Source organism: Panthera uncia, assembly GCF_023721935.1.
Source record: "Panthera uncia isolate 11264 chromosome A1 unlocalized genomic scaffold, Puncia_PCG_1.0 HiC_scaffold_16, whole genome shotgun sequence".
Lineage (NCBI taxonomy): Eukaryota > Metazoa > Chordata > Mammalia > Carnivora > Felidae > Panthera > Panthera uncia.
The window spans coordinates 34,739,207-34,759,173 of record NW_026057576.1 but is presented as its reverse complement, the minus strand read 5'-3'; the positions used below and the strand labels follow the sequence as shown (position 1 = coordinate 34,759,173).

Below are 19,967 nucleotides of genomic sequence, written 5' to 3'. Positions count from 1 at the left end.
TCATTGCTATTTGCTATTGTCAGACAAATTATTATCCTACTGACTCAACAAATTATATTTGGGCTTTAGTAATTGTGCTTTAGTATGAGGGAATTAAACTGTAATCTTACAAGAGTCTTAGTAATTACTTAATTCCTTTTTTGCTATTTATTTCAAACATTGGGAGTGTGATCCAGTAGTGACATCTAACACTTTCAACTGAACCTTAGTTAAGTGTCTCACACTAATAGGAATATTCCTGTTCTCCTTTACACAGCTCTATCATCTACAAACATGGGCAGATTAATTTTCTAATCAAAACATTCTAGGAAACTATTAAGCATGACATTAAACTGTGTTATACTAATTATATTCCCTATGAAGAATTTCTATCTGAACTTACAGCATAAGACCCTAGAGAAAACTTATCAGAGCACAAATTGCTCAACTGTGTTGTAAGAAGAATCACATATCCATTTAAGCATTTTGCTTTTCATCCCTACCTTAAATCGACTCTGTTCTCCACAGTGATTCATTATGGTGGCAAGATCTTGTTGACCTTGTTAAACAGATTTTGTTAAAGGTGTTAAAGCCTGTGTAGGTATGTACCATGGCAAAGGGAAGTATTTCACTCTATTTTGAACATTTGTCCAAAAGTAGTATTTGCTTCTTACTAGCATACTACTCTCATCGGACAACAAGAAATAACTGAATATAATTAATTGTGATATACCAAGGGGTGGAAATCATTTAGCAGGGGTCAGAAGACAATTTTCTGTAAAGGACCAGACAGTAAACAGTTTAAGTTTTGCAGGCAAGATGCTCTCTGTCACAACTACTCTGGTCTACAGTTGTACAGGAAAGGCAGCTTTGGACAATAGGTAAGAGAATGGGCATAGCCATATTCCAACAGCATTTTATTTACAAAAAGTAGCTGGCAGATCAAAACCACAGTGAGATACTACTTGACAGCCACTAACGTGGCTGGATTAAAAAAGCCAGGTTAGAAAAATGTTGGTGATGATATGGTGAAATTGGAGACCTCATGCTCTACTGGTGGGAACGTAAAATGGTGCAGCCACTTTGGTAAATCTGGCAGCTCTTCAGACATAGAGTTACCATATGACCCTGCAATTCCTCTTCTAAGCATATATCGAAGAGAAATGAATACTTATGTCCACATAAAACTGTGTAAATGAATATTTATAGAAGCATTATTTATAATAGCCAAAAGAAACAACCCAAATGTCCACCAACTGATGAATATCTAAACAAAAGTTGGTATATCCATACTATGGAATATTACTCAGCCCTTCAGGGATATTTGGCTGTCTTGGGAAATTTTGGCGCCATCTAGTGGCTGAAATAAGGAATGCTGCTAAACATCCTAGGATGCACAGGATGGCCTCCCCTGACCCTCCCATAACAAAGAATTATCAAACTTTAAATGTCAATAGGGCTGAACTTGAGAAACCCTGGTGTACATACGTACATTATATGATTAGCATTCTGTGCATATGATTTGCATATCAGTTAGCATTCTGTGCATATGATTTGCTTTCTCTCCATCTTACATTATATTATAAAACAGCAGCAGTTTAAACTAAGACCAACAAGCATGTGGAGAATGCAGAAGTAGCCAGGCCTCAAAACCAGCTGGGCAAGCAGCAGTAGCATACTTTGCTCATGAATTTGAAATGAAGGTGCAAAGTCAGTGCTAATGGCCAGATAATGATTCTAACACCCTGCGATTAAGTACAAAGTGCTAGGGAACTTTCGTATAATGAGGTATATCCCAACTGAGTCAGGTGGTAAAGCAATAGACAGTAGTAAAGTTACATAAATTGGCTTTGAATTAGGCTTGTGATTATGCTTCTTGTCTTAATCCACTGACCGCTTGGAAAGCATGAACAACAAAGAGCTGAATTTGTAATTTTTTTGTAGAGCTTTGGTAGAACTACAAAATTGTAGAAAAATTTTGTTGAAAGAAGGAAATAGGGTGTTTTCTTTTGTTGTTGTTTCTTGGCTCTCTGCCTCTGTATTACTTTAAGGGAGAGAGGGAAAATGCATGAGATAAGAGAGAATGAAAGAAAGTGGAAGGCAAGTGGAGGGAAGGGAACAGATTTTATTATTAATAAAAAAAAATGTTTAGGGCACCTGGTGGCTTGGTCGGTTAAGTGTCCGACTTCACCTCAGGTCATGATCTCACAGTGTGTGGGTTTGAGCCCTGTGTTGGGCTCTGTGCTGACAGCTCAGAGCCTGGAACCTGCTTAGGATTCTGCGTCTCCCTCTCTCTATGCCCTTCCCCAACTCTCACTCTGTCTCTGTCCCTCTTTCTCTCAAAAATGAATAAACATTAAAAAAATTTTTTTAAAAAGGGGGTTGTCATCCTCTCTCTCACTTTAAAAAAAAAAAAGTTAAAGTCATCCTAAAAGGAAATTAATTATTTCACTTTTCCTTACATGCAACTTAATAGCTCAGAGTGGTCTCAATGCCAATAAATTAAGATAATTTTGGAGGAATAGAAAGAGTTAAGGGAGCTATCCCCAAAGTTCCTATGTTTTGTTAAAAACTTGATATGAAACATTTCTTTTTATTTATTTTTTAGTTTTGTGAGGGAGAGAGAGAGAGAGGGGCAGAGAGAGAGAGGGAGACAGAGAATTCAAAGCAGGCTCTGTGCTGGCTACAGAAATCCTGATGTGGGGCTTGAACTCATGAATCACGAGATCATGACCTGAGCTGAAGTTGGCTGCTTAACCAACTGGGCCACTCAGGCACCCCAAGAAACATATCTGATAAACAAAAAAATTATAGAAAATAGTAAAATAGACAGAAATATACCCATTGCTGAGATTAAATACTTGTTAATATTTTGCTAGATTTACTTCTGATCTTTCCTTTTAAATAAATAAAACATTACAGATACTTCAGCTATAAACTTTCAGCTTTAATTCCTCATCTCTTCTTTCATTCCTCTCTGGAAGTAGGTGGTTTTGGGGCATATTTCCCTTGTGTTTTTACACACACACACACACACACACACACACACACACTATGTATACATATACATATATCTTTGTATGTATGTATTTGCCACTTGATTTTTCTCTTTATTATTGAGCTATATCTACAGGTAGATCTAGTTATTTGATACAATATAGGATTCTACCGTATAATAAACCTCTGTGTGTTTTATTCTTTCCATGACTGCAGGATGGTTAAATAGTGTTCAAGAAGTATCTTTGTATGGGCATCTTTGGGCTTCTGCAGGGACCCATGTAGACGAGGAAGTGCAGGGTCACAGATACATGGACGTTCAGTTCACGTTTACTAGGTGTCACCAAGTTGCTGTCCAAAGTGGCTGTACCAGTTTTGCACTCTTGTCATCTTTGTAGGAATCCATAAATTTTGGCCAAAACTTGGTGCCAAGAGACTGTACTATTTACCAATCTGATAAGGGTAAAACGGTACCTCATACAATTGCCATTAAAAAAAAAAAATAGACTGAGAATGATCCATCCCTTCCCTCAACTTTTCACACCTTTCTCTCTTAGATAGTCATGAAGAGTGAATCCTCACAACAATTGCATTAGTAATTGTCTGGATTTGAGATTGAACAGAAATGATAAAGGAAAGACACACATTTTTGGATTCCAAGCTTCTGGAGTCCTGCCTATTATCTCCATAAATTTAGTCCCAGCCCTGTGCACCGAGCCTGGCACAAGGAGCGTGTCCAAAACTGTTGCTCAGTGGGATGTATCATCTTCTTGTGGGGGTGTCAGAATGGGAAGCAGTGCATGCTACTGTGAAGTTTAAGTAATAAACAAGTTAAAACTGTATTTTTAAAAATGTAAAACGTAGAGAAAAGCATTTTCACAGAGACATTGCAGTTGCAATTGATTTCTGAGAAAAATTCCAGAGTGATCTATGTGAAACCTGAAAATTAATTACAATAACTTCTGTTTATTTATACATAGTACTCTTCTACATGCCAAGGACTTGAGAAAGAAAAGAGCAGTCCTTCACATCAGGTAACTAGTCTGACACTTAGAGCAAGGGCTCAATGTTTTTAAAAGCTAGCCTGACACTCACAGCTAAGCCATGTTGTTCCCTTATGGACATAAACAATCTCACAGAACACCAAAATCAGATAAGGGCACTTGACCTTGGTGTTGTTTGTGCATAGGTGAAATTGAAAGTGGTTTTGGGTCTTGTTTTGTCTCTCTTCAAGGCAGACTGCCCTTATCACATAGGTATCTCTGAACAACTCCACTTGTTCAACTACAGGTCTTTCTCCTGGTGGTCTTTGGTGGGAGACGCTTTCACAGACATTTCTATCTCATTTAAGCCTGTTAGCTATTATTATTATTATTATTATTATTATCCCCTTTTGCAGATGGGAAGGCAAAGAAAGAAAGTTTAATGTCATCTTCATCAGATAGCTCGTAAATGACAGGGACAAAACCTGCACCTGGGTCTAGTGGTCATTAAGACCTCATGAATTACTTCAGTTCTCCGGACCCTGCTGTTCTCCTGGATTTCCCCCTAAAGATTAGGTGCTCTTTGAAGATGGAGACTGGCACAGAAAGTCTGGTAGAGTAAAAACAAATAGACATTAAAAAACAAAACAAAACCCAATGACTACAGCCTGAGAGCTTACTTGCAAGTAAGGTCCCTCTTCTGAACCTCTGTGCCAATCTTCCCAGTTACTTGTTTCTTGTCCCCAAATCAGTACTGCATGTTTACCAGTCTTGGCCCACACCACCTCTCTGTAGTCAGAAGTTGGATAACTTAAGGCAAGAGTTCGAAGGAAAAGATGACTTTAAAAGGGGGAAAAACACAGTGATGTGTGGGAAAACTCCTTTAACCTCGAGGCTTGCCCTTCGGCATACATAGCAAACTCTCTCGCATGGTTTCAGCTCAAGGCCCTTCACTGGCCCTTCACTGCAGGCTCTTGAAGTTTTCGGCTCTATGCTCTTGAGTGCTCTTGGCCTTGCTTCCAGCTCTGAATGCCTCACATCTGATGTCTTGCCACTCTTGCTTGCCTAGTGAAAATCCATGGACTCTTACTTAAGCCTTTCCAGCTCTGCTCTTTCAGATTTAATATTCCCCCTCTTTGTTCTCAATGAGCCTTTAAAACAACTGCTATACATTTGTATTATTTTGTTATTTGTGTAAGGGTTTGTGAAGCACAGATGTGAGCTCCTTAAGGACGTGGCCTAGACCTTTCTGATTTTTAGTGGGCTCCTTTACCACTCCAGATAGGGCTCTCAGCACTTGGGTACTCAGCAGGAGCTCGGTACATCCAGGCAACATACTCATGGAGCGTTCTGATTGCTGTTGTTCTCACCTGCCTTTCAAGGGCAGATCCTAGAACTACTTTTCCCAGTGGCCATCGCACCAGGGCGTCCCGAGTGGGGCAAGAGAGGGTTGGCAGATGATTTCACATTCCAACGCTGCTCGTCTCCCTTGCCTTTCAGCTTAGCAGGAGCCGGTTCTCCAAATTCCAAATAAACCCGGACAGGTAACTTCCTAATAGGTTTTCCGCGCTTTCGCGACCTAATCCCGCCCTTGCCCTTAAGGTAGCTGCCACGGTTGAGTGGCGAAATGAACGGGCGGCACAGCCAATCATGTTTCGCTCTGCCCGGAAAAGGCGGATCCCGGGAATGTCTTTGACGAAGCGGCGCGTGATTGGCGGGTCCCGAGCCGTCAGCCGTGGCGGGAGTTTTCGGATGTGTTGGCTGCGGCCCCGGCAGCAGCAGTTGGGCTGAGCTGGGCCGGCACGGCTGGCGGCGGAACCGGGAAGGCTAATCCGCCGCAGATTCCCGCGCTCACGGCTTGTGGCTTGCATTTCAGCCGCCTTCTTTCCGTCCCCGAGAGCTGCGCAGAAAGATGGATCGGCACCGGCCTCGGCTGCACCACCCGAAGCAGGGCTCGGCCGCCGGGGCCCCCTACCCCTCCTCAGCCTCGCTCCGTAGCTGCCGGGAAAGCAAGATGCCGGGCCGGAAGGGCCCTCAGCACCCTCCGCCCAGCGGCGCGGAGGAACCTGGAGAGAAACGCCCCAAGTTTGTAAGTTTCGCCTGGAGTTTTGGTGGGGCAGCTCCTGCAGGGCCGAAGGGCTGCGGCTCAGGTCCCAGGATCCTTCAATTTCATGAAACTCTGACTTGGCTGACAGCCGAGTGGGTGGGTGGGTCCACGGTGTAAACGGGAATGGGTCGGGGGCTACATTTTGTTCTAGATTGCTAGAGCTTTCAGTCTCCTAATAGATTTACGACGACAGGGTCAAGTTCTGTTTGGACCCACTGCCAAATACACTCACTGGTCACTGTGTTGCCCCACATTTGTTCTGGCTGACATGAAAAGCAGTTCAAATGTGAATGTATTGACGTCACCTAGGTGAACCTTGCATTTTTTTGAGTCGAACTTCTCCCCACCCTTCTGGCTTCCGAGGGTATGAGACATAGCAAAGTGAACTTTTAGGGGGTAGCATTTCTTTTTCTGCTGTAATTTTCCAAGGAGAAACAGCAGGTTTTAAAACTTGGCGGCCTATGTAGTCACTGCTAAGGAATGTTTTGTTTATATTGGAAAGAAACTCGCTATTCTGGTTGCTTCTCTTACTCACTTTAACACCCAAGGGAGATGTCATGATCAGCGGTTTGTGAATCTTTTTGTTGGTGTCCACTAGTGAAAGAATAGGCAGTGATGACTGCTTTGTAAAAATGTGTGTAAATAAATCACAGAAGGTTAATAGATTTGGGGTAAATCTAACAATTGAGAATTTAATATTTGACCCCTGCATTTAATTAGGAATATGGAGTTATGGAATATAACTTTTTCAGTTTTAGGCACAGTTATACAACACAGCATGTGCCTTCTGTGAACAAATAAATCTCGTTAGGAATTTAAGTCAGGATACATACCTTAAGGGAATAGACATTTGTGGAGCAGGAGTGAGTTGCTAACAATTAAAAGTAATGGTTAAATAAAACTGGGAGCAGAGCTATGAGATGTATCAGAATACTGAAAATGAGGGACAACATGGATTAATTTTTCTAAATTAAGTAGCAAGAGGGCCATAGGACTGGCAGAATTTGCAGGAGGGTCAACTATGTTGTTGATTGTTTTGTTGGTAGAGTTGAGGAACAAATAGGATAGAGTTAAATTGGCGAGGCAGGATTCTAGCCAATATGAGAAGAATCCTGGGGCAATGACTTTTCTTCCTTTTAGAGTCTTTTGTTTGGGTTAATGATGTCATTCCATTTTGTTTCTTCTATGCTCCAGAATACATGAGGTATTTTGGATTTTTGTTTGGATTTTCTGTGACTTCCAGCAAGGAGGTTATGAAAACAGAAGTGAAATAATTAATATTTAGGTTTAGTTTCATTGAAGGATGTATCTACATGATTTGGATTCTAGCTCTTCTCTAGCTCTAGTTTTTCATTTCTTAAGTATGTTGTTTTTATATTTTTTAAATTTTTATTTATTTTTGAGAGAGAGAGCGTGAGCGGGGAGGGGAAAGAGGAGGAGACACAAAATCTGAAGTAGGCTCCAAGCTGTCCACGCAGCTCGCAGCTCGAACTCAAATACAATGAGATCATGACCTGAGCCAAAGTCAGACCCTTAACTGACTGAGCCACCCAGGTGCCACTCTTAAGTATGCTAAAAGGGTTATTGTAAAGATGAAAAGATCTCTAAAAGCAATACTTTGAAGCTTTAAAGTTAATAAACATATCTAAAAATACAGTGTTTGTTTTTATTTTTTATTTTTTTTAATGTTTATTTATTTTTGAGAGGGAGAGAGAGCACATGAGTGAGAGGGGGACAGAGGATCCAAAGCAGGCTCTGTGCTGAGCCACCCAGATGCACCCAGTGTTTGTTTTTAGATAGGAGTCTGATTTGAATCATGTCTTCATAATTAATTTAGAGGTAATTTGGACTGTTTGTAATCCCTGAAACTAATTTAGATACTTATAGTTTCTTTAGCTATATTTTCCATTTCACTAATTCTGTTATCAGAGATAACTTGCTTGGAATATTTAACTTGCTTGGATATTTAATTTAACTTGCTTGGAATATTTAAGTTTAGCAATTACAGTTGCCTGTTGAACAACATGGGTTTAAACTGCACAGGTCAACTTAATGCATGGATTTATTACAGTACAGTACTGGAAATCTGTTTTTTCTTACTGTTTTCTTAATAACATTTTCTTTTCTCTAGCTTTGTTTAGGAATACAGTATATAATATAACATACGAAATATGCCTTAATTGGTTATCAGTAAGGCTTCCAGTCAACAGAAGGCTATTGGTAGTTAAGTTTTTTGGGAGTCACAAGTTATACATGAATTTTTGGCTGTGTGAGGACTAGCGCTTCTAACCGCTGTGTTGATCAAAGTCATTTGCTATGTGACTCTTTTTATTCTTTATTTGATAGTTCTGTTATGTGCACTTTTTGGACTATCTACATTGATTGCACCTGATGGCTTACTACTCTCTCTTCCCATGCTTGTAAGCTCATTGCTTTATCTTAGCCTATCTTCCAAGAGGCATTATGGGCGATGCTTTTCTCAGAGTGCCACTGATTTGGGATCACCTCTACCTGAAGTAGGACTCTTAGGGGGCTTTAACAACCCTAACTCTGTTCCTGGCCTGTGTCTCAGTATGCCAGGCTGAAGGCTGCCTTCTGAGTAGCTCTTCCCAGTCAACCCATTTCACACCTGTTCTCAGTCTCACCCTAGTAACTCTTGTTTTGAGGATGGAGACCATCCTTCCTCATGAGATCTTAGCAATGCCTCTACAAGTGACCGTTCTGTAGTTCAGTTTGCTGTACTACTAGATGTCAAGGCACTTCTTGGCTTTTGCTTGAGTTGCTGGGGGCAGCTGCTTTTGACTGGAACAAGCAACAGAGTTTGGTGATATGACAGGAAAAGCGATAATATAGGTGTTTGGCACATTCCACAAAGCTGCAAGCTGGTAGTAGAACTGAGTGGTAAATTGGCCACTTGCTCTGTTCTTGGGTTGGAAGGCATGAGCTCTGGGGCCCACTGAAATCTTGGTTTACTTTAGGCCCTGGTAAAGCAGACCAGTGCTTGTTTTCTACTGTGTGTTTAGTCGCGAGTCTCAAGGTACTGTTGCCTTGTGTATAAAAGTTTGTAGTATAGAATTTCTCCCCATAGATCTGTGTAAACAGAAATTTATCTGTTGTGAGTGTAGGACAGTTTGGCCACACAAGAAATCCACTACTTTGGGGCTGCTCGTGAACTAACCGACTTGATTTCAGTAGAAAATATGGTAAGCAGTGAGTATTGAGATGCTGAGGCTAGTAATTGGGGACAGGATGAACCATAGGAGATTGGCAGGCCAAGGCAGGTACCTGGATGAAGGCTTTGTGAAGGTAGATAGAGTTCAGTAGGATCATGAAGTTTTGTCCTGCCATAGGTCACACTCATAGTACCTGAGCCTGAGTCCTGTTTCCCTTGTAGAACAGAACAAAACAGTTGCCCTACTTGACGCTGGGTGCTTCAGTCCTACTCTTACGAACACACAGTGCACAAGGTGGTGGCCCCCGTATCTGTGTTGAGAGCAGGATGTGTGGCTTCTGGAGAAGCCGTGGGTCAATGTTTTGACAGGAGGCCTGTATGTTTGGTGGTCCCAGTTGGCAGAGTGACTCTTCTTTTTAATTAGGAATATCCTTTAAGAGTTGTTACAGACTTTGGTGTAAATCTTGCATCTAATCTTATACTTTCCATTGAACAGATTGTTCATTATTGTTTAATTATGTCATTACTGTACCTTCAATTTTGGTTGTGAGAGATATTTCACCCTGTTCAGTAATATATATGTGTCTACCATTTTGGACATCATTACTAATAACAGTTACTTTAATAAATGAACGAAGCTCTGTTCTAGGTACCATACGTGTGTGTGTGTGTGTGTATATACATATATATGCACCATATATATGTATATCAACTCCTTTAACCCTTACAACAACCCTATGAGGTGTGTGGTATTATTAGTCTTGTTTGCTGGATGGAAAAAGCAAAATGCAGAGGTTGAATTGCCTTAGGTCACACAACTGCCTGTTGCTGAGGACAGGATTTGAACCTTGGCAAGCTGTCTCCTACATTCTTAGTCACTGTCCTGTATTGCTCTTCTGTGCTGTTGGGAATTTTAACCTTTACTACTTATCTCACTCAAGAGCCATTAAAAATAGTAATACCTTTAATGAGTACAGAATTAGTGATTTCCTGATCACGGGCAGGTTGTGAGGTGGCAGGAGGAATCCAGTGGGAGAACTATTATCTGTTGTACTGGGAACTTGAGTGGAACTGAAATTGGAGTAGGCATGATGGGATTAGTGCATGGCCACCTCTTGGCTTTGGGTTCATTTGGAGGCAGCTGTGGCAGGCTGAAAAATGACCCCCCCCCCCCCATAGAAGATAACCAGGTCTTAATCCCTGAAACCTGTGAATGTTGCCTGCCATTGCAACAAAAAGATTTTTAAATTAAGGGTTTTAAAATGGGGAGATTACTCTGGATTACCGGGCTGGGCCCTACATGCAAACAAACATAGGTGTCCTTGTAAGAGGGAGGCAGGCGGAAATTTGACTACAGAAGAGGAGAATGTGATGTGACTCAAAGGCAGAGGTTAGTGGTGCAGCCACAAGCCAGCGAATGCTGTCAGCCCTAAGAAACCAGAAGAAGAAAAGAACTGGTTTCCTCTAGAGCTTCCGAGGGAGAGCGGTACTGCTAACACCTTGGTTGGAGCCCAGTGAAACTGATTTCTGACTTCAGGCTTCCAGCACTGAGAGAATACATTTTTGTTCTGAGCCATTAAGTTTGTAGGAATTTGTTTTGGCAGCCACAGGAAATGAACACAACAGGTGTAGTTATGAGGGTGACCATGTTAAAAGGTTTGGTTTACCAATTCATCCATGTGTATTTTAGGAGAACTGTCAGATTGACCTAAATGTCTTCCTTTTGGTAACATTTTCTTTTGGACCGTGATTTGGGGGGATATAAGATAACAGTTTGGTCCTCTGGAACAGCAGCTAGAACTTGATTCCAACTTGTTCTGCTGCCTCATTTTCGAAGTTGCTGGAAAGCTGAGAAAAATGTGGAATTATTTTTGTGTGCCTTTTGAATTTATTTCTTCATTTTGTCCTCAGCTAAAGTGATACTTTCAGTTGTATTAGAGTTAAATTGTCAAGAATCGGAGGCAGTGTTCTTATTTGGGCACTTGAGTGTTATGTCAAAATTCCAGCTAACCCATCTGACACTGAAACCTTCATAAGGTAAGATCATTTATTTTCTTCAGGCCAGTCTTTTAAGTAAATTGCCTGAATTGTCCCAGACTTTTGTTTTTTTCCTGACAGAGGAAAAGAAGTTTTCTCTGTTGGTTAATATATAATTTATCAAAAGCTACCAAAATATATAAAGTGGCTTTTGGGAGTATGTTTAGCTGCTGAAAATAGATGATATATGGTAGTTATTACTTCTGGATCACTCTGGATCTTTTTTTTTTTTTTTTTTTTTTTTTTTTTGTGGGTAAAAAGGGGTGGGAGTAGGGATAATTGTCTCAGATTTAGAGCAAGGCTTAATTGCTTTTTTTCAAAGACTCATGTCTTTAATTACGAAGCAAGCAAACTGACATACATTTATTACACTGTGAAACCTTGCATCTCATCTAGTCTGTCTTGTAGCAATTGCTTCTGAACAGATGTTACCTGAAACACCTTTGTGCAGTTGGTAGAATGCTAAAATTTGTCATGCTTTTATTATTGTTGTCGTGAATTAACTCTACTTTATGGCATAACTTTATTGCTGTGTCCTAGAATCTTTATATATTTATTGCCTTATAAATTGGATTTAAAATTGGCTTTTTATATAGAATGTAAATTAACATGTGTATAACTTGTTTATGCTTGCAGAATAATACAAGACAAAACTGCTATGTATTATCCGAATGTAATTGTCTTTAACTCAGCACATAGTATCCTCCAAGCTAGGCATGTCGTGAACGCCACAGAATATGCTTACTGTCACACTCTGCTTGTTTATCCCAGAAACTAATTTGACTTTTAGGTCTATAAAATATAGATTAAGCGTAACCTTTTACTTCATGGGATATTAAGGATCAAAGCATGAGCTTTCTTTGAACAGGATCTACAAAGGTAACTTTTCTCGAAGTAGCAGCAGGGTGGCATTGAAATACCTTCCCGTCGGGAGTAATTTTCTCAAATAGCAAATCAAATAATCGTTATTAACTTAGGGGAGGATTTGAGAGTTTCAATAAGTTAAGTTTTGGTGCTGGAATATTTCAGTTACTAGCTAATTAATGAAAACTGTTCGGAAATGCTTGTCATAGATTTGATTCTTCAAAAAGATCCACTGCTATCCTTTTGTACAGCTTTTTATAGAAAAGGCACCGTGAATAGCATTTATGAGCAGGGACCCGGACCGCTTTTAGAGTTTGGATCCTAGCTATATGATGCATTACTTGGGCAAGTTACTTCTCTCCATGCCTCCGTCACCTCAGGTGCAAAATGGGATTGTTGGGAGGATTAAAGGTTACTGCCTGATGGACCTAGAATAGTACCTGGCTCAATGTAACTGCTACGCAAATATTTGCCGTTTATAGGATTGTTGCTGCTGTCATCGTTAGCAGTACTAGCAGTAGTACAATCTTTTTCTAGATCGTAGGGCGTTGGGGATATTACGCTGGATATTTGAATTACTTTCCTATGCTGGAAACTCCTAACGGGGTCAGGCTTTTTCCTCATAGTGTGGTGGAGGCGGAGTCGTCCCATTCTCAGTTCTTATCCCGGCATGCCAGGTGCCATTCGGGTTGATGCAGACTTCTGATTGTGATGGCTGAATGGTCAGAGCAAATTGCTGAAGCTTTCGGAGGGGAGGGGGTTATGGTTTTATGTGTAAAATGCGGATCATGAAACTCTGACATCTGCGTGCAGATGAAACTTAGAAAAGAAACCTACAAAGGAAACAACCTCAAACTTAGAAAAAAATCCTTGTGCTACTCCAATGTGGACTTGAATGATAATAAAAATAATGTTGCTTATATATGTATAGATATAAAACTAAAAATATAACTCCTTATGCTTATGGCGCTTTTACAACTATAAAACTCAAACAGATTTACATATAAAACCAAAAACAAAACTATAAAACCAATAAAATTCAAATGAACAACAACATTAATTTAATGTGATTGATGATGATGTTTCGCTGAAATTAAGTCATCAGTGTTGGATTTAATAGTGGAAAGATATGTGTATGGCTTGCTGTTTTCCTTTTTGCCTGCTAGAGTCTTGGATGGAAATGGAATCCCAGAGGCTGAGGAAGCAAAGTACAGTGATAAATCCAAAGACTCAGCCCCACACTGAGTAGAGACCCGTCATCTGACATCACTGTCTCTTTCACAAGATCTTAACTTGAGGCTCCGAGTGAAATGGTGAACTCTTATAAACTTGTTTATGATAAAAAAAATACATAAATCAAAAAAAAATAGAGCCATATGTACATATTTTCTAGTAAGTTGTATGAAGCTGTTGAAACAGGGCAGAAAGAATCGGACCCAAGCCCACCAGCATCTATATTCGTTTTTCTCTTGAAATTTAACTTGCCATAGCTCTAAGTATGTGGTTCCTTGAATAGTGTCATTTTGGAGTTATGGACAACTTAATTCCTCCTATGTAGGGGAGATTGTGAAAACCTATGTAGCATGATTGATGTTGTTTGGCTTCTTCTATTGCCCTGTGGTAGTACACACACATAGCAGTGTGGGTACCAGAAGTGCCTGGTGGAAGGAGCATGGTCGTTGAGTGGCCATTCAGATTGTCCAGATTATGCTTCTTTTACTTCAAATGTTTAAGATAATCTTGGAAGAATACAAAATTTAAAAAGTCTAATGGACCTGGAGAGTCTGTGAAGAGAACTGTAGACCTTGGCTTGAGGAATCCAAGAGCTGATGTAAGTCAAGAAGTTAGAGTACTTGAACCAGGCCAAGGTTTTTGTACCTTTAGTTTTTCACTAGTGATGAGCTAGAAGTAACTAGTAAATGTTTATCAGTTGTGAAGGATGTTTACAATATGCTTCATAACAGTTTACTTCTCTTTTTTTAAATGTTTATTTTTCAGAGAGAGAGACAGAGAGAGAGAGAGAGAGAGCGCCTGTGTGAGACAGAGAGCATACAAGCGGGAGAGGGGCAGAGAGAGGGGGACAGAGGATCCAAAGCCGGATCCCTACTGTCAGCAAAAAGCCTGATGCAGGCTCCAACTCATGAACCCTGAGATCATGACTGAGCCAAAGTCGGATGCTTAACTGACTGAGCTACCCAGGTGCCCCAAAACAGTTTACTTCTAAATAATTTACTGAGGGTAAAAAAAAAAAAAAAAAAAAAAAAAAAAATATATATATATATATATATATATACACATATATATATATTTTAACTTCAAAGGAAATGTTTACTCTCAATAATATATATATGTAGTCATATAATAATACAATATATTACAATACAATACAATATTACAATACAATATATATTCATATAATAATATATATATAAAATCATACAAAAGAGGTATATAGAACACGATGTACTCTCCAATAAGCTTCAGAAATGAAACTGTATAAATCCTATTAAAATGTCTGTTTTCTCCCTTCCTATCAATATCTCCTTGTAATCTTTGCTCTTTATTTTCTTGAGGTAAAGGGCTTACAGGGCTTTTTGTTTATTTCATGAGGGACCTTCATGGGTTAAAGATGGCTAAATACCTGTTCAACTCTCCAAGGATATTATTGCTAATTCTAGGTTATTCTGGAAGTTAAAAAAGAAAAGTACATGCTTCTTTTGGAGTTATGATGTAGAATTTCTTGAAACTCTTAGTAAGATACATGGGTTAGTCTAATTGTAAGATCCATAATAGTGCATTTATAAGGCTTATTTTATTATAAAGTATCTTCCCAGGATGTGGGAGTTTATCCTGTAATTGCTGCATTTTTCTGAGGTGGGTTGTTTATTTGGGCATCATAAAATGAAACTATGCAGCATTCAGTTTTTAACTAGGATTTACGAATTGGTGACATTAATTATGGACTGTTCTGTAGTATTAAATTGTTTTGTGGATCAAATCCTTGGGTAGAATGCAATTTATAAGGACAATTATAATTCATTTCTAATGAAAAATTTGACAGTCTGAGAAATGAACATGAAAAACAGAATGCATTTAATCTGCAATCAGAAATTCAATGTGACAGTTTCATCTCTTCGTAGAAGGTGATGGTCTCCAATTAGCACCATGCTCTAACTTCAGTCAGCCTCTCTTCTGAGGGTATTATTTTGCTGTTATTGATATGTTATCTTGAATCTGCTTTCATTTACTTTACGCATGTGTTTGTGAGCTCTCTGTAATGCTTGGCATAGGCTTGAGCTTACTCCAGTAGGTTTGTGATGCTTTGCTAATTGGAAATCTATGCAGAACTACTCTTGTAACCTTACACCACCTGGTTCATTAATCTAGTCATGATTAACTCAAATTGAAATGTTATTGATATACCCTATATGTCTATTTCTTTTTATAAAAGATTTCAGTGGTGGTGGGCAAGGGCAGATAAAGGTTACCAGAAACAAATCTGGGTCATTGGAGAACTGGGCCTGCCAATTTGGGCTCCTTTGGGGGCCTGGCAATGTGGCTTTAGAGCCCTATGGTGGTAAAAAGGGCTCAGGATGGATTCACTGGATTCAAATATGGCTGTGTATCCTTGGGCAAATTAATTAGCTTCTGTGCCTCAGTTTTCCTATCTGTGAAATGGATTAGATGATGACAGTATGTCCACTTACAGATTGTTGTAAGGATTGCTTGAGGTAATGCGTGTTACAGTAGTTTGGGCACAGTGCCTAGCAGTTAATACATGACAGCTATTATGAGTTTTACTCTTTTGATTTTTTCTCAGATACCAAAGTAGGGGAATCTCATCTGTAGGACTGAATTCTCTAGGGCTGATCATTTTGAAGGACATATGACAGGATGTCAGTTATCAGCAGCATTTTGACCATTCTTTTTAGCTTCTCACCTCCCTTTTTCCCTACGCTCCTGTTGGACACCTGCTTTGTGTCCAGAGACCCAACTTGACCTTAATTGTGGTGGGGAACACACCAGGAGGTTTGGGTCCTGGACATATCCCCCCCACCCCCTTTCTGTTTCATCTAGATCTCCAGCCCCATGACCTTGCCTCTCTTTCTTTCTCTGTCAGCTTCCCGCTGACATTTGCTCCACACTGTAGCCACACTCCTTAAAAGTAACCCTGGACCTCCTTTTGAACTAGGATGCCTTCACATTCCTTGCCTCCTCAAACCCGAGGTAGGGTAGAATGTAAATAAATAATAAGGCCTCTGACTTCCTTGTTCTGTGCCTCAGATCTCCAAGCCTAGAGCAACCTGACAGGCTCTCTGTGTCTTCACTGGGCCGCTGCATCAGGGTGGAAACCTTCCCAGCTCTGTGAACTGATTCCCTAACATTCAGTGTCTCTGGGCCCCGTTGATTAGCTGGGTCCTGAAAGCTGCTCAATAATCATCGTCATCACAATAGCTACATTTATTCAGCTCTCACAGTGGGCTGGGCACGATTTTAATCACTTAATCCTAATTCACTGCTTTGAAGTGGGCACTCTCAGCACCCTTGTGTTGGACCTGATGGAACTGAGGCACAGGAGGAGGGCTCTGGGGACTTTCCTGAGGTGCCACAGCTGGGAATAGGGAGCGATGGATATCGGCACACGCAGTCTAACTCCAGAGTCCTGGCTTTGAACTAGCTCTTTGGTTACCTTCTTTTCCATTTCTCTTGATTTTTATGCTAAACCATTATCATCACTCTCTTTCCTTCACTATGGGCCTGATCCTTTTTTTGTTGTAAATAGTTTTTTTAAACTGAAAAAGTAGTGTGTGCACTTCTTAAAAAGCCCATGAATTTAAGATTACAGAGTGAGATTCACTGAGACTTCCTTACATCCCAGGCGACCAATTCAGCTTTTTCCCGTACAGAGGCCACGGTGACTTCTATTATTTTCTTTTGTATCCTTTAATGATATTCTGTGTGTGTGTGTAAAATACCCACTTGTATCCATACGGGAACATTCCACAGCGTTCCCTTAAAAGATCTTAGAGATGGTTACCCCTGACTCTTAGCACTCACCTTGACACCCTCTTCAGAGAGAAAATAAAGGACATTTTGCTTGAACTTGCTCAATTTCCTGCTGTCTGCACCTGTAATCTTCTATATCTGCAACTCTTCCTCCTCTCCCCCCCAATATCCACAGAAGAAATGTCTGTGTTCCTGTTCAAGGTTAATCCCTTTACCGCCGTTCTTGCCCCAGTCCTGTTCCATTAGGTATGTTTCACTCCTTAGAGGTTGCATTCTCTAAGAATGTTCCAGCGTCTTCCATTATAAAAGAAAAAGCAGAAGCAAAACCAAACCGCCTCCCTCTCCAACTTTCCCTTGGCCTCTTTTCCCCTGCCGAATACGATCGATGCTCTGCTTCCTTCCCTTGTTGCCAAATTCTGTCAATTAGTTCTTTTCATTTGTTCAGTAAATATTTGAATGTTCTTTATACCGTATGGCACAGGTAGTTACAATTTATTCCTTGACTTTAAAAGGCTAATATTCAGTCTGGTATGAAGAGAAGTGTGAACCAATGGGGGAAGTGTTATTGAGGAGTCCATTTTGTGTAATCTTGAAGGACTCAGGCTCTGAAATTCACCTGAGTTTGAATCCTGGCTCTGTATTTGATAGCCGTGTGACCTTGGAAAATTACTGTGTTTTTCTCTGTTTGTTTCTTCATCTATAAAATGGGAACATTAGTACCTATGTTATATATTAGATATGATTCAGTGTGTTAGAATGGGGGTTAACACATAAGTACTAAACAGCTCTTACCTTTTTCTACTATTATGATGGCATTGGCAAAGGGTGGAGAGCGCTCATTGAGGAAGGAAGCCACCTCCCATTGGTTTCTCAACCTTGCCTTTGCTTCTGTTCATTCCACTAAAATTGCTTTGGCAGATCGACACTTGCCAACTTGGTGGCTGATTTTTCAAATTTCATCTTCTTCACACTATTAGCACTGATAATGCTGATTATCTGTCTCTTCTGATCTTTGCTCATCACTCCTTGCACCCTTTTATTTTCATTTTTTTAATGTTTATTTTTGAGAGAGAGTGCGGGAGAGCAAGCGCACAATCAGGCGAGGGGCAGAGAGATAGGGAGAGAGAGAGTCCCAAGTAGGCTCCACTCTCAGTGCAGAGCCCAGTGTGGGGCTCAATCCCACGAACTGTGAGATCATGACCTAAGCCTAAGTCAAGAGTTGGACGCTTAACCCACTGAGCCACCCAGGTGTCCCCTTTGCACCCTTTTAAATTAGTGTTCTCAAGTACTGTCTCAGATCATCATCTTCCAGTTTATACTTCCTTTCAGCATGATCTTGTCCATTTCTTTAGCTTTTACTACTACTTAGATCAGTGTTTTTCAGAACTTTCTTTGATGATATAAATATTCTGTTCTGCTATGTCCAGTTTGCTAGTCACTAGCTCTATGAGCTGACTTTTTAATTTGGTTTAATTTGAATTAACTAGCCATGTGTAAACTAGTGGCCAATGACAAACTTTGACCTACATTCATTTTAAAGGGTCTGCCCGTGGTCTTCAGTGTCTTCTCCTATAAGTCAGACTGCCTACAGTGATGTGACGAGTTATTCCTGTTGGATAACATGCACATCTCATTCTGCAAAGACGATGTACTTTCATAGCCTCTGATGCCACCATTAGTGAAAGGTTTATGAGCAAAACAACATCAGCAATGACAGAAACAGGTGTGAGGTCACACCTGATAGAATGGTTGTCATCAAGAAGACGAGATAACAAGTGTTGGTGAGGATGTAGAGGGAACCCTTGTGCCCTGTTGTGGTCACTGTAAATTGGAGCCGCCACGATGGAAAACATTGTGGAGCCTCCTCAACAAATTGTAAATAGGACTATATAATTCAGCAGTCCCACAGGATATATATCCAAAGGAAATGAAATCAAGATCTCAAAGAGATATCTTCACTCCCACGTTTATGGTAGCATTATTCACGATAGCCAAGATATGGAAACAATCTAAGTGTCAACAAATGAATGGATAAAAGAAGATGCAGTATATGTATGCACACACACTGGAATATTTTTCAGCCATGAGAAAGAAGGAAATCCTACTTTTTGTGACAGCATGGATGGACTTTGATGACATTATGCTTAGGGAGATAAGCTGGAAAGAGAAAGACAGATAGTCTATGATAACACTTACAATGTAGCCTCTAAAAAAGCCAAACTTGTACAAACAGAAAGCAGAATGGTGGTTACCAGGGGCCAGGAATTGGGAAGGATGGGGGAATTGGGGAGAGGTTAAAGACTACAAATTTCCAAGTAAAACGTAAGTTCTAGATCTTTAATGCACCGTTTAGTGATTATAGTCAACAATACTGTATTATATACCCCCAAATTGCTAAGAGACTGCATCTTAAATGTTTTCAGTACAAAAAATAAGTGACAATTAGGTGCTGTGATAGAGGTATTAGCTAACGCCACGGCAGTAATCATTGCAATATTTAAGTGTATGAAATCAACACTTCGTACACCTTACATTGACACGTTACATGTCAATTATATTTCAAACAGAAGAGAAAAATAGGGGAGGGTTACCTTCACACCTTTGCAAGATCTGCAGTCCTTGATAATTTGCACTAAGTTTTTAGGATCATTGGGTGCCTTCTCATGGCTCTGGCTATCAACTGAGGACTTCCCCATAATCCTTGTTGACTTGTTTTATTGGTGTGCTTGAATTATGGGATTATTGTCATGAAATGATGTACTTTTAGAAGTTCTTTACAAATATCCTTGGGCTCTTGGTAGAGGGTGTTGAATTTTGGCAC

The 19,967-nt window shown here is 40.1% G+C and overlaps 1 protein-coding gene across 3 annotated transcripts in view; it reads left to right on the top strand.

Annotated features, from left to right (window-relative positions):
• The first annotated feature begins 5,718 nt into the window (after positions 1-5,718).
• The window catches only part of DIAPH3 (diaphanous related formin 3), a 522,043-nt gene continuing 507,794 nt past the window's right edge, over positions 5,719-19,967 (top strand). For all 3 annotated transcript variants that reach the window (XR_007461112.1, XM_049647035.1, XM_049647034.1), the window contains exon 1: positions 5,719-6,048. Coding sequence is in view for 2 of the 3 variants with exons in the window: in XM_049647035.1 (XP_049502992.1) it covers positions 5,872-6,048 (177 nt within the window). In the remaining variant the exon portion in view is untranslated. The remainder of the gene's footprint in view (positions 6,049-19,967) is intronic.